General features: G+C 37.1%; 1 protein-coding gene across 12 annotated transcripts in view; it reads right to left on the bottom strand.

Annotated features, from left to right (window-relative positions):
• ptprt (protein tyrosine phosphatase receptor type T) overlaps window positions 1-15822 on the bottom strand; it is a 304805-nt gene that overhangs the window by 27377 nt on the left and 261606 nt on the right. For 9 of the 12 annotated variants that reach the window (XM_024269996.2, XM_024269998.2, XM_024269999.2 and 6 more), the window contains 4 exons: window positions 7251-7336; window positions 4867-4903; window positions 4312-4409; window positions 2894-3010 (listed from right to left, as the gene is read on the bottom strand). In XM_024269996.2, the coding sequence (XP_024125764.1) occupies window positions 2894-3010; window positions 4312-4409; window positions 4867-4903; window positions 7251-7336 (338 nt within the window). The remainder of the gene's footprint in view (window positions 1-2893; window positions 3011-4311; window positions 4410-4866; window positions 4904-7250; window positions 7337-15822) is intronic. The other 3 variants (XM_024270001.2, XM_024270007.2, XM_024270009.2) reach the window with 1 other exon arrangement.

Genomic DNA, 15822 nt, shown 5'->3' with positions numbered 1-15822 from the left:
AAAAAACATTTTTAAAGATGTCAAATTAACAGGAAAGATGCATGTCTAAGACCAGCAGCTAAGCTTTTGAAAAACTGCTGCTTGTTTAGCAAATACTGGTAACTTTTACAACCTTTACAACGATTTAAAAGGAAAATGAACAAGCTTTTCAGTAATGTCACATGGGACAGCAACAGGTAAAATTAACAAAAAAGAAGCGAACAAAATCAAAAGAAATAAAAAAAAAAATACTATTTAAAAAAGGAACTCTTTTTAATGATAATTAATGCAACTATTTTTTACTAATCACAATCATTAAGCACTCCACTTTGTTACAAGCATTTTTTAATACTTGAACTGTGATAAGTAATAACATCTTTTGGAATATTGTAGCCTTTTTTAAGGCAATTATAAAGCACTCTATTTTAATACTTGACCAGTAATTTGTATAATGATTTCTGGAATAATTTAACGTTTGAAGTCGCAAACTATAATTTGATATATAAGTAAAAAAGGAAGTACAATAATTGAGTGAGGCATAATAGGGTGGGATTGAATATGTTTCAGTTAAACTTTTTTTTTTTTTCATTTCATGGATCAAATATGTCTTAACCTGTATAAATAAAATTATTGATTAAGAGTAGCTATAATGGTATCATTTACATGATTGTAGGAAATATATGTAGATGTGTATGATCTCTTTTACTTTTAATTTTCAAATAAAGTAATAACTAATCATCTTAAGTTTAATATATCTTGTATAGTTATATATATATGTGTATATATATGTGTGTGTGTCTCATTTGTGTGCTTTTTTGTTTTGATTAGCCTACTTAAATAAATCCATTATAATAAAAAAAAAAAAAAACATTTATTTTAATTTAAATATTTTACAAAATAAAAGAAAAATACTTGAAATTGTTTAAAAGTTGACAACATAAACAGTGGCAAATGTAAAGCAATAAAACAATTAATCTTTTTTTTGCTAACTTTTTCTGTCTCACCTTTTTTTGCACTTTGTCCCATGGTTTAAGACGTCCTTGTTGTCATATTTTAAATGAAAAAATCAAATGTGTTTTTTTATTTTTTTTTTTAATATCTAATCATTGGAACAGGAAAGTCTTTCATTTTTAAGCTTTTTTTATAATACTGAACTTCAGAATGCCTTCAGATTATGCCTACAGGTAATACTCCTCCTTGTGACCAGCAGCAGGGAGTTCCTATATTCTGACTGACAAGCCAACTCTTGTCTCGTACTTCTCGTTGCTGTTTCCAGCATTGCACTAGCAACAAAGGATCAGGTGAAACTAATGTTGCAATCGCCTCTACCTATACGCCATGTTTTGCAGAATTTCTACTTTCACAGATAAATCGATGCTTTGAAACGAATGTTTAGCATGCAGCAGAACAGAAATGTGTTTATCTCACCCACAGCTTCTATTTGTGACTGATTCTGACACTCAAATATAAACTACCTTTTGTGATCTTCCTGTCTTTTCATCCTGCATTTCTCCCGCTCTCTCTGTCTCTCTTGCAGACACATTTGCATATTTTTTCTGTCTTTGAGCCTCTGTCAGCCTCTCTTATGCAGTGCTCAGTTAATCTCCTTGGATGTGCCATTACTAAATGTTTTCATTAGGATCCTGTTCTCATTATTCACTGCAACTGAAGCTATTAATTGCAGTGCAGACCCCGTAAACTCTCCCTGCCATGACGTCCTGCTTTCTCTTGTTTTTTTTTTTTTGGATCACAGAAGCTTCTGCAGTTCAAAGAAGGAGGACTCCGAAGCTGTCTGCTGTGTGTATGCATAAAGGTTTTTCGGAATATATGCCAGCGTTTTGAAGTCAGCTTCCCTTTGAATGTTACACTGAGCACTTGTGCGCGCATGCCGAGGTGCTATGGATTAATGGTTCGCTAAATGCACTGACAGCGGGGAGATGAGGGCTTGTCATTTGCTAAGCTGCCTTCACACAAGTGTAGGGGGAGGAAACTTGGGATGGGGTGAGGTACAGAAAACACCAAAGAAACATGTCACAACTCCAGAAAGAAACACATTTCTTGTATTTTGTAAGAAACTGCAATCATTTGAAACGAGTTGCGACAGCTACAGAAACATCTCCTGCTGAAGCGCTTCAACTCGGTTCAAACCCGGCTTGCTTTCTGCATGACTGAAGGATCCGGGGGTGTGTTTGTGTCCATTTAAAGAAAATATATATTTAAATTTTGAGGTACAGCAAAAAGGATGGACATTTTAAGCTAAATACGGATTTTAATTCTAGAAAATAGACAAAAAAGACAAAAGCATGAAAAACAATTGTGTGATGGAAACATCAGAGATTTGGATGGGAGGTTTTTCCTTTTGTTTTGTCAAGATGCGTCTTACTGTTTATTCATTCTCAGCCTTTCTGAGAAACGTGTGACAACAATAGTAGAAAACACTTCAATTTATTCATCTTTTTCTGCCCAAATTCCAGTGTGTTTCCTCGTGATTATGCATTCAGCTCTATTTTAGGCCTTCCTGACCTCCAATCAGCTACAGTCACAATCCAGGTTTGTGGTTCAGAAAATGTATGCTAAGTACTGAGCTGTGACGGTAAATATGCAGCTCAAGAGAATTTTAGAGGGTTAGATCCCGTCTGACGCCTTGTGGGAAGTAATCTGTCCACCAAAGTCACAGCACATTTCCATGGAAATAATGACATCAGATTAAAATCCTGCATAAATGCTGCAACAAATGGATCAGCCGCTGCATCAGTGTGAGCAGCAGTTAGAGTATTTATCTAGGAAATCACTTTGTGATGCTGCAGCCTCACAAGAAAGGGAAGAAAACCTTCAAATTGATCTTGAACAGACATTGTAGTAATTAAAACAACGGATAAACAATAATGTCTCAAAAAGATATGTCTATGCTTACCTTTTGGACTGTAAAGGTTCGGATAACATACTCTGCTAGGGGTTCGGTTTCTATCAGTGTCACTTTGATGTCTCCGTACACCTCGGTCTCGTCGGGCCAATAGCGAACACACTTCACCTGTGAGAGATCAGATCACGCAAGCAGCAAATTTAGATGCACTGGTCTTCATCAACTGGGGGAAATTAAACTTTAAAAAAAAAAGTCTGTACAAGGCCTTTCATGAGGCCTACATCATCTTCAAAATCAAGTTTTTTGAGCCTTTAAGTGTATTATGATGTTAATTCATCACAAAAATCGACCCCAAAGTGGTATCATCCATTCACACATCTCTGAGCATTCACCCAATCCATGAAATCAAGCAGGTCCAAGTCAGAACAGCCCCTTCCAGGAAGCGTCTGCGCTCCTAGCCCCGCCCCCAGGTTAACACACACTTTCTCCAAAGAGGTAAAGAGCAAAATGCTGACATGCTGCCAAGGTTGGCTCTGGGATAAAGTCATGAAATGCATGTTACCACCAAGGAGAGAAAGGCGGAGCCTCAGAGATCGAGACGCGTTACTTCCAGGAAGGAAAAGAGTTGATGAAAATTGTATCTTTCAGTGTGTCAAAGGTAATATAATATTAAATTTATGAATATTGTTTACTCTAAAATGGGCCTTTAATGCACAGTTAACAAAATTAGAGATTTGAAAGTACAATGGCCCTAAAGTGAAAATCACATAAACAAATCACTCAACGCAAAAACATATTAAAGATCACAACAACAGCAAATAAAAAAAAACAAAAAACAAAACAAAACCAAATTACATTGTAGAAATAAAAGCATTCTAGGAACTAAAGTACAAAAAGAGGAAAACAAGTAATTTTCCAGAAATCGAAATGAAATGTTAAAAAAGGAAAGAAATATAAGAAGCTGTTAAAGGTTATGGGACATCACTGATTGGATGAGGATGTTTTGAGTTTTGAAGAAGAGGGAAAGCAGAATGGTTTATTGCCCAAACAGTAGTAATGAGTTGACTGAGCAATCACTGAACCTTTGAGAGGCAGAAGCTTCAAGAAAAACTGTATCTTGTGTTGGGCAATAGTGCTGTGCCAAATAGATTCCAATGGAAAAGGTGAACAAACATCATTATCAATCATTTACATCACATAATAATTACTTTTTTAACATTTAAATTTATTTGCTTTGCTTTTTTTTAGCTTTTTTACCTTTATGCTCCTAAAAAACACATTTAAAAAAGAAGAGAAAAAAAAAGGTAATTAACACAAAAAACAAAAGGGATCCATGTAACTTCACAACTGAAAGTATTGGAAAGCAGAGTGGACCTTTTTTCATGAAGAACAAAAGCTATAAAGGTGAAGAGAATCAAATACATTTATTTCAGCACTCACACACAGATTGTATAACATGATGAACTCACCCTTCCCACTTCCACCAGATTTGTAACCATGACGATTGAGGCCGTGTTCTCCTGCCAAACCATCCTCCAGAAATCCCTCACTGTCTCCTGCATGGGCCCTGAAAGACACACCAGCACGCATAAATCAGAGGTTTAAGGACTTCAGTGTGCACATAGGGAGTGAGTGAACACGGGTGTGAACACTCATCCCTATGTCACTAAGAAACGCCCTTACTAATGACTCCAGTCGCTACAACTTGTTGCACAAATGAACAGATGCACAATGCGCACACATGTGTTTCCACACAAGCTCACACCCATGCAGTCACACACAATCCATCTCAGGTATTAGTTTTGGGGGTTTTGGGTAATAGGGTCTTAAATTTGTCAGGAGGATTTTAAACAGGAGTTAAGATTTAGGAGACTGAGGTAATAGCTTTCCAGACCGAAAGGCCGCCATTTACCAGGTGGGGGCTGCAAGCACACACACACACTCAGAGGCACACGTTTATGTCTCCACAAATGTAGTGCAACACATGCACTTCTCATGCACACCTATTACATCAGTTTAATTACCTTGTGTGGCGATGTAATGTCTGGGTCGATGGTACCCCTGCGAGTCAGAAAACCAAGCATTAAAAGTCATCCCCCCTGCTCTTTTTCCATTTTTCATTGTTTATATTTTGGCCTCAGAAATGGAAACTTTTCTTACTTTCTGTGCTAATTTCCTTTTTATAGATTTTGGAACCTCTGCTTACTCTCGTTTAAACGTCTTGCTTGAGTCTTTTTTGCCGTAAATTTCAAAATTAGTAGCAAAAATGTAAACCAATCCATCAACATAGTTGTCGTTTCCCCCGCTCTCTGTTAGCAGCCATCATTTTACATTGTTGTAATCATTTACAGAAGTTATTTATTAAAACAACCCAAGATTGACCTCCATATCTGTGGATTTCTTTGTTTGCTTCCAAAATTAATAACCTCTGTCTTTTTATATTTGACATTATTTCCCCTTAATCTGAATGGAAATGTCATTTAAGCCCTAGATGCCTGGATAAAAAAAATGTATTTTTTCTCAAGTAGATGTTAAATGAAAGTAAGTTTAGAGCACAAGTGGTTGGATGCATATTTGCATCAATAGGCGTCAAAGCTTTAAATGTAATTGAAAGAACCAAATAACCCAAAATGAAAGAAGAATGGTTTTTATGACAAACTAAGTATAAAACCAAAAACAATAAAAAGTGTCAAATCCTTGACAAAACTAAAATACAGCAAGAAAGGGGGTAAAAAGACAGAAAAACTATTAAAAAAATCACTTAGAATAAAAAAAAAATTAACAGAAACTGCTGAACTGATTAAAGAGATATTTCTACCCTTAGTCTTATTAACTACGTCAGTATTACGCTCCATGTTTTTTTTTACATTTTTTTTCTGTTTACGCTCACTTCAATGTTCTCTAGAGCGTAATTCAAGGTCATCTTTTCAAATACACACCAAATTAAAAAAGTCATATCTATGGAGCATATTAAACAAGACATGTCTGCTAACCACATTATGTTCTCCTTGTCAAGTTCCAATCTATTTTGAGTCCTTGCTGGTATGAATTAATTTATCAATTTTATTGAACTCAATGAGGACGGGTCTTTATTTCAGGCAAATAAAATGTTGGTATTTTAAATTTCCAACTCTCATTTTATTTGTAAGAAACAAGACAAAGCAAATTTTATTAAAAAAATTATATTCTCTTTAGAGTGTACTAACGCAAAACAAAGTTGACCTTCTAACAAATAGGGTATAATCTTATTAATAAAAAACATCTGACAATATTCATAAGATTATGACTACACCAGACTTATTAAAGACGTTTAAATATAAATGTTTTCACTAATTTCTTAAAAAAAAAACTTGCAAATATTATTTATTCATTATCTTTATTACTAGATTCAATATTTAATAGAGCAGCAGCGAGTCAAGCAGAGCTGAACTGTAGCTTCCTCAATTATTGTCCCTTTGCAAAAATGTAGTTGCACTTTTGAGCTGTCTTTCCTTTAAAATTTTCCTTTTTATTGTCGGGTTATCGAAAGCTGACGGTGGCGTTCTCATTAAAATTGTCCACATGTTAAGGATTTTGAAGGGAGTTCTTGGAATCTGTTGAAAGTTCTCATCAAGCTTCAGGTTCCTCAAAGAAGATGCAATTTACTCCCAGAATTTTTTTTTTATCTTTTTTGCCCTCTGAGCTGCAGGTTTCCATGCAGAAGAAACAAAACTTTGGAAAAGCAGTTGTTTGCAATAAAATAAATCTTCAGACTGCTGATTCCTCCACTTCTTTTTCACTTGGCAAAACAGAACTGAACCTCAGTCTATTTTTTACATGAACATATGGGAGCTTTTTTGCACATTTAGGTCTTGGATCTTTTACAATTCAAATTACTGACACGTCCCAGCATCTCTCAATCGAGGGTTTTTAATCATTATTCTTCCTCTTTCTAACACTTCTACAATTAAAGGTTGTTCTTTCAGTTGTCCACAGGGACATTTAGAAATCTGCTATATTTTGCCATCTTTATTCTTTACTATACTTTTTTTTATGTATATAAATGCACAGCGTCACCCTTATTGTCAACTTGTTTTTCTGTAAAGATAAAGGTTGAGCATAAAAGCCTGGTTTGTTCAAAGTTAGTATTTTTTTTTCCTTTCTTAAATTTTCAATATCAAAAAATACCCATGGTGGTTTAAAAGTAAAGATCTGAAGTCAATTATAACAAGAAAACTTTTTTTGTTGTACTTTGATTTTTTACTATACCACAATGTCACATATTTAAATGAAAATATCTCAAAATAAAGCTTTCCACGGCAATTATTAGGTTCAATTAAAAGTAGATTTTTTAGATTCATCAATTAAAAGTCATGATTAATTAACCGCAAAAATTGAATTGAATGACAGCACTAGTGTGTTTACTCACGTCAATGTAGTTGGCATTGATGTAGTCAGAGTGGGGGTCTCCATCCAGCAGCTGCAGCCGGACTCTGGTGTGATCGTCTGTGGGATCAGATAGCAGAAAAATACACCAGGCCTAAAGTTACATTTACCCACAGATCGGAAAAGCTAACTGAGCGGGAGGGAAACTAACTACAGGGAGGCAGAATGATGAGAATTAAACACACATTTTCACATGCTCAATGTTTAGAAAATATCCTTGTGTGTAAAGCTGAATCAACCCAGTGAAGTACTTTTGATTTACGACTTTTATCTCGGTTTTACAGTGTGCTTTCAGTTGAAAACACTTCACCTTTTGTTAGCAGTTTCCCGATGCCAAAGAAGAGAGCTATGTCTGTCACCTAAAGTCATTTTAATCTAGAAAACAAAACTAGTTCATCCTTCACACTGGAACTCAGAATCATATTAAAAAAAAAAAAAAAAACACCTGAAGGAGCCTGGGCTGACATGATTTGCTTGAGTGTGGTTTTATTTAAAGCTCTTTAAATTGAATTCTTTTTTGTCACTTCACTTGGTCCCAGAGCAGCTTCCTTTGAGATAAACTGAATACTGACAGATTCACACAAAAGAACTCGGCGCTGCTGATGACAAGCAAGGATATTGTGGATATGTCAGGGTTAAGATACCACAGAAAAGAAACTTAAAAAAAATAAAGTTTGACTCTGCCTCTCACCTACACAGAGACGGTTGGTTTGTGTCAGACTCCATTTTCAATAGTTATTCCAAATATGCCTTAATTTAAACCCTTTTTCTTCAAAAGGCACAAAAAAGAAGAAATAAAGAAAAGGTCAATGGCAATTTTTTAAGCTCATTTTGCAGACTTAAAGTCATGAAAAGGTAATAAAATACTAGAGTTGTGAGTACATAATCTATCAAGTGAAATTACAAAGAAATTGTGATTTCACTCTAATTTTCAGATAATATCCCTAGCCTTTGTTTAAGCTTGACTCCTTACACTCGACCCTCAATGTCAAAGTCACTAAGTTGAAATCAGCCGCTCTCTTTGTCCCTTCGATCTCAATTATTTTGTTCAGGGCTCTAATATAGCTGTCTGTAATATCAGGGTGCATATGAGAGTGATTACACGTAATGGGAGGCAGCAATTTAGCTTAGTGGTGACATGGCAACAGCAGGTGAGAGCTGAGGTGGGAGGCAGGATTAAGGCTGATTATCTCTCACCAACAGAACAGACTTTTAAAGAAAACAGGTAGAGGTGAACAAAAAAAAAGAGGGGATGAAGAAAAAGAATGGACACAAGGTGATTAAACTTGGGTAAAACAGGGCAGAAGAGAAAAGAAAAAAGGGAAATCTTATATCTGAAATGCTGATTGATGATGTAAATGAGCAGGGGCATGAAAGAGGAGAAATAAAACGGACATAAAAGTCATGAAACTTCATCTCTAAATGTCAAAAAAGAACAACAAAACATATCAATGTCACTAATCAATAACGTAGGGACACTTCTCTGTAAATCTACCCTGATCTGCTCAAGCTTTATAAACTTTTTATTTTAATGTCTATAAGCGAGTCTTTCTGCCTGCCCCTCTGGATTTCTCCCCGCCCTGGTGAAACTGATCCTATTTTCATGTAGATTATTTGAACTCCTCTTTTGGATTTTTGGATGTTTGGATAAAGCGTTGAGTTTCCCTCCGCTTTTGTGTTGTGGATTTTCATTGGCGTTTGACTCTGACTCTATCCCAGAGAACTCTTGGACGCCCTCTACTGCTAGGAGGACTTTTCTGCCGGTCAAATTAACTGCTAAAAGGGTAACCAAACCCTAAAGCAACTTGTTTTGGCTGTTGACCCCTATAAATTGGGTTTTAAAAGAGCTGTTTGTTGTTGTAAATTAAAATAAAAATGTTTAATTCTTGAAAATATAGTCAAAAACTGTCTGTGCCCCCTACAGGTTGAATCAAGGTATTACAGTTGAATTTTTAGATTGGTCAGACGTCTGACATCATGATCCACAGCTCCAGTAATGATAACAGTTCTTTTCCCCAGCCCCGCCCTACTGACTGGATTTTCACATTTTGGATGTGGGTGGAGTCAGGTTCAAACTCTTTAAACTCTCATTCCTGAGTTATTGGATTTCGGGGTCTTTCCTCACCTACCATCTGTGACAGTAACCCCTAAAGTGAAGGAGTGGCTACAACAGATCCCTGGAAAAAACTTCAGAAATCTCAGTCCAGAGAGTGCAGTACTAGAACAGCGAATATACTCCTTAAGCTCTGAAAGAAGACCCGAGCTTTGGTGAGAAGCCGCCTGTGGAGGGTGAGAAGAGAATTAAACATATATGTGTAGTAGGTGTTTGAAAAAATTGTTTCTGATTTGAGTTTTTTAGCAGCAGACCGACAAGAAAAAAGTATTGCACTCTGACACTATGTCTTGCAATATCTGTGAAGACAAAACTTTGCAGTTCTTTACGACATTGTGATTTTGCGACCAAAACTCTTACAAACACCGTGGAAGGGTGAAATGACAAAGATTCAGGTCTGATCTTTTTTGATTTTTATTGTAAAACTGTTTTTTTTCCATGAACACCCTCACTGTTGATGATTTTCTGGATCCCCATGACAATTATTCTATGTAGAATCCATCTGAGTCACACTGAGTCTAGCTGAGTGGCCACAATGACGGCAGTCTGACTCTACTCTACAGGTTCCTGTCATCTGCCATCATCTTACTTACACTCACTTTGTAACTCACTCACATGCTCACAACCTGCAAAAACAAACACAACAGGGGGCTGCACGCCATATGTCTCCACACTTCTTTTTTACTCTTCACTTCCTTTTTTTGCGCCTGCCTTCCGGGCTTTTTCCTCCTTTCCATACTTTTTTCTCTGTCCACCATGGCTGCCTCCCCCCCCTGCTCCTTTTTCCTTCCTTCTCTCTTGCTTTCTTACCCCATACTGTCTGACTCCTTCAGACAGCAGTAATTACACAAAAAGAGTGTGAGAGGCTGTCATAACAAGAGAGCCACTGGCATGAAGCTGCAGGGAGGGGGAGGCCTCTTTCTGCTGGTTTTTGCCCAAGGAGGGGAGCTTCTAATTGGGCTGCAATGGCAGGAGGTACTGGCACGCAAACATTTCAGATCTGGACACAGGCCACAGGTTTGAAGAGGCTGACAGTGTGTTCCTGTGTGTAAGAGTAAGCAAGGAAGACAAAGAGAATAGAAGATTTCCCTTTAATTAGCGCTATGTACGTATGAATGTATGTATATGTGCCTGAGCAAAAAAAAAAACTGACAGAGGTTTTGGAGTCAAACCACAAGCACACACTCTACTGGTCTCATTTCCTAGCGTGATTAACCCACAAAATCGGACTTTTAAATAAAGCTGACACAATTCGGATTCTCTAAACAGCACAAATGTGTAAGTGGATCTTTAACTGTCAGAGATCTTAATCGAGATGCAGGACATACAGCCTCAGTCTCATGCTGGCATCTGTGACACCAGATTGGAGTAACAACAAAGTCATGAGAAACTGTGGCATCCAAGGGCAAAGTATCACAAATCCATTACTCATTAATGAGCTCCACTGTTTGGCTCAGTCTCCATAACCTTGCAGCTCCTCCCTCTCCTTTCCTGCCTTCTTCTGCATTCAGCGTTGACTCTGTTTTCTCCCTCTCTCTGTTTGTTTGCCTTTTTTTTGTGTGTAACATCTTCTTTGAAAATTGTGTCACTACCCCGCCAGCAACTGTAAAAAAAAGAAGTTTTGTTGGGGAGAACTTGTTAACTGGAGGGGTCCACAAAAGGCCAAACAAAATTGTTTTTATCTTGGACAGGTTAGCCAGGGCAGCCGAATCCAGCAGAGAGCTGCAATTTTCCGACATCAGATCGGATCGTGTGTGCTGGTGCCTGCATACAAACGCCACACACTAATGTGCCGGAGCCACCACAGCCCAATGACTCCATTACAGACAGAAGGAGCCCAGTTCGGTCTCTCTCCAAGATCAAAGGTCAGAGCATGGTTAAATGACATGAACCTCTGACAGCAAGACAACATAATAAACCAGAATTAGGAGCAGGAGACCAGATTTAAAGCTGCAGTGGTGGCTTTTACTCAGTGACAGCACTTAAAAGCAGTTTAGCATTTTCTCATGTGTAATGACAAAAACTAGTTTCAGGATCAGAACCTTTTAGATCCAAACATTTTGTTCTAAAACATTAAGAATCACATCCCACCTATTTAAGCACAGAGTTTCTAGCTGTTTCCTTGAGGCTCATAATTTAAGGAACGTGTATGAGTGTATTGTGAGGTATTTGTAATGTTTTTGTAAGTTGCATGCACTAACGTTGCCCTTATGCCACACTTGTTAGTAAGGTGTGTTAACTGGCTACTTATTGACCCTATGTGAATGCTGGACACATGGGCTGTGCATGTGGTAAAACCCCTCCACATTGCAAATAATTAAAACCTTGTTTTTAGTCATACAAGACATTTTACAAGGTTTTAAGTTGTTTTAATTTATATTTGCTCTATATCAGGGGTGTCAAGCTCAATCGCACAGGGGGCCAAAATCCAAAACACGCCTTAGGTCGTGGGCCGAACAGGATAAACATTCATTGAACACACTAAAACAAGATTTTTAAAACTTTAAAACCGTAACTTTTTAACATAATTATGAGATGTATATATAGCTGAAGATGCTGAAGTTGATAGCTAAAATCACTGAAGCTAATAGCTGAAAAAGCTGAAGCTGATAGCCAGCTAAAATATTAGCTTAAAAAATTAGATTAGTCAAAACAGCTAGCATGTAGCTTAAAAAAAGCTAAGCTTCAAAATAGCCTAAAAAAAACAAACAAAAAGACTAAATTAGCCAAAACAGCAAGTATGTAGCTGAAATATTATAGCTAAACTTCAAAATAGCCTAAAAAATTCTTAGTATCGGTAAATGCCAAAATAGTCCAAAAAGCTACCAGAATGCCACTTTTTAAAACTTTGAAACCATAACTTTTTTACACAATTATGAGTGATAAAAAGGCAGGAATATTATTCCAGAATAAATCAACTCAAAACTTTGAATAATTTTCAATATTTTACTCTTAATAAAAATATATTTTGTCAAAATTATACAAGTTAAAAAATAAGCCAAAGATAACATTGAGCCATTAATAACAATAAAATAAAAGGATCTGGAGGGCTGGATACATTTACCTGGAGGGCTGAATCCGGCCCTCCAGATCCGCTTGTTAAGAGAAGCTTGGTCCACAGACACCAGTGAAGATAAAATATCCTTGAGTAAAAGTTCAGTGCGCTGTTTTGTGGGGTCCAGATGACCCCACTTTTAATGTAAACATGCCTAGGATAGCACGAGGGTTAAAATCAGAGCACTCTGAGAACTTTTTGTCTTATTAGTGCTATGGTCACTAATACAACTGCCACCGCGCCATGGGGAGGCATCGGTGGAATCTTCCAGATTAGCTGCCACAAGCTAAAAATGGCGTGTAAATATCTCCGGATGGCAGCCGTCCATATCAAGCACCACTGGTAGCCCAGGATATATAAAAAGCAGACCAATCTGCACCACTGGTCATTTCCAACTTGTCTATTTACAAATGTTTAGACAACAAGCCTCCAAAGAAAGCACCATGGTCTTTCTTCTTTATATTCTTCTGTGGTGCTATCAATGTCATCTTCCCATTTGGACCCACAGTGGCGTCTGGTCATCGCTGGGCCCCCGGCCCATGTCAGCAGCCCTTGTCAAGTGTCTGTGCGGTACCATACAATTTCTAACCATTGGACGGTGGCAGTGGGAGGGACCACAGGGGCAGGAGGGTGGCTGAAGGGTAGCAGTCTGAAATCGGCTGATCATCAGACAACTTTGGGGATCTTGGAGACCCTCCTATCAGTCAATTATCAAGCTGCTGCCTTCCACTGACTGATATACAAAAATGATCCACCCTGGGGGCCAGTCTCGCAGGGGTCCCTCAGTGGGCTACCTCAGCTTGTGTCTAGCAGCTCACTTGAACTAGTGGGGATCAGGGGAATTAGACTTTTTAATTAAAACAAAGCATCACGAGGGCCCACAGCGGTGCTGTCCATGGTGCTGACAAAATGTGATTCTGCCCAGTGTCAAGGTGAAAACATTCAATGAAGCACATGTCCTTTGCAGGATATAATCGTACTTCTTCCGTGGTTTTAAAGTGGTTCATTTGTGATACATCTACAAAATATTATATGTGAAAACCACAAGTTTTTTCCACATATGACCAGTTTTCATCTGTGCAATATGTGCAAATCTTACACAGCAGGAGTGTAGCATGGCCTTTGGGGCCTGATGCAACAATTAAATAAAAAACTGTTTTTTATATTAACTTAGACATAACAAAAACTGAATTTAGGGAATAACAGGATAAAGAGAAAGAAATAAACAAAAGCACACACTTCTGCTGGATAGAATACAGTTTCCTTTTTCAGAATTTAGTCCATCAGAAATAAAAAAATAACTTTGTGGAGATGTTTTAATGTTTTACATCCTCTCATTCCCCCCTCCCCTCAGCAGTCACTAAGCAGGGATTGGGTCTGTCACAGATACACTTAATCAGTTTATTCCCCATGGAGCTCAACTCACTCATGGCATACACTCCCCCTGTCAGCGTGGCTCAAGGCATTACAAAATTTAATAGCATGTGTGATTGAGTGTGAGAGGGAGTCTGTTTGAATGAACAGCGTGCGCGTTGGGTTGAGGTGTTTCATTCCTCACTTCCTAAACTCTCACTTGTTAAAAACCATCTTCAGGGTGTGTGTTGGCAGATTTGTTGAGGTTTGTTTTTTTGGTCTTCTAAGGAAGTGCCTGTTACTGTGTTGAAAACTACATGTGAGAGGATGTTGGGGGGTATTATGGTGTGTAATAGCCTATTAAGAGCAGAACAACGCAGAATGTTGCCGTCTAACATACATCCGTGCTGCACACACACTGAACGGCGCCGTTTCCAGCTGTTTGAAGGCTGTCAGGAGAAGAAGGAAGAAAGAGGCAGATGAAAGGGAGAAAGGTGAGGAGGAACAAAGAGTAGAGTCTTCACAATTTTCAAAGTCCCCTGCTCAGTTTTTGGCCCACATGAACAGGAGTCAATAAATAGAAGTTTCCTTCACTAAATGACAATTTATCATTTTAATAATGGAACTATAAAGATTTAAAGTCCTGCTTTGAGGAAAATTGTGGTTTTAGCATGCTCTTGCTGGATTTTTCTTGTGATGGAGGGAATATATAAAGAAAATTAAATATTAAATTGCATCTCAGCATTTTTTAATTCAAACTGTTGTAGATCAAGAGGAGATGCAAAAAAAGCCACTTTGAAAAAGAGCTAATTTGTGACGTACAAAATATGCTGGGCGGGCCACAAGCTCCCTGCTCCACGTAAACAGAGAGCTCTCAGCAACGGGGAGGTTCTGTACCAAGAAAAGCAACCAACTATTGCCTCTCTGCAGGAACTATGTCCTCAAAAATGATACAGATTTTTCTTTTTCTTTTCTTTTTTTGGACTAAATTCTGCATATTCGGATTGAAAAGTAAAAAAAAAAAAACAGAGGACGCTTTTAAAATACCTAAAATAATGATCAGAGTGGATCATAAAGTTTGCAAAAACAAGTCAAATTCTGGAAACATTTCTTTGAATCGGAATCAAATTAAAGGTAAGACTGCAAATGTAGTTTGATTTGGAATTCTTTTGATAATTAGGGAATACATTTGTATATTTTATGGCTATTTTTTACAAGTGTAGCACATTTTTGTAAACTACAAACTTTATGATCCAATTTTTTTCCAAACTCTTTTCAGAAAGTGGCCAACTACTCACAAGTCTGACATGAACCTCCACTATTTCTTCATAGTTTTAATTTTAATGTAAAGTATTTGTTATATTGACCAATGAGAGAGAGATTGTGTTAGTTATGTCCAATTTAGCAGAGCAATACAAAAAATCAAGGAAGGAAGCATACATTTTTAAAATATTTGATAAATACATGTTTGTAGGGGTAAAACTACTCACTAACCAAATACAGAAAATTTCTCAAAAATTAGAATATCATTAAAAAGTGGATTCATTTCCATAATTCCTTTTAAAAACTTAAACTTTCATAGAATATAGATTCAAGGCCCACCGTTTAATTGATTTCAAGATGTTGGGGTTCCAGCTCATAAAACCCATAAAAACATGATTTTGGAAAATTTGAATACTGTTAATAAATCACCAATTACTTCTCATTAAAGATACTTATTATGATCATGTATTTTCTTTTCTAATTCAAGTTTAATCTTTTTCTTTCCTGGCCAAAACTTGTTTCCACATTACTACATGAGCAGATGTTAAAACTGTAGTTTTTGATTTCAGGTGTTTTGGTCTGCTTTAGTCTTGGGTTCGCTCCAGTGAGCAACATGTGTGAAAGCAAACTAAACCAACGGAAGGTGTGAAAAATCCTATCATTATTTCTCCATTCAAACAGAGTCCACAAGACTATTCAAGTGGGAAAGTAACCCAAGTGTCTCAAAAAGATAAAGTGTTTGAATTCTGTTTTTTTTTTTTTTTTTCATTT

Source organism: Oryzias melastigma, linkage group LG5, assembly GCF_002922805.2.
Source record: "Oryzias melastigma strain HK-1 linkage group LG5, ASM292280v2, whole genome shotgun sequence".
Taxonomy (NCBI): domain Eukaryota; kingdom Metazoa; phylum Chordata; class Actinopteri; order Beloniformes; family Adrianichthyidae; genus Oryzias; species Oryzias melastigma.
The sequence above is the reverse complement of the archived record's forward strand: the minus strand, read 5'-3'. Positions and strand labels throughout refer to the sequence as shown.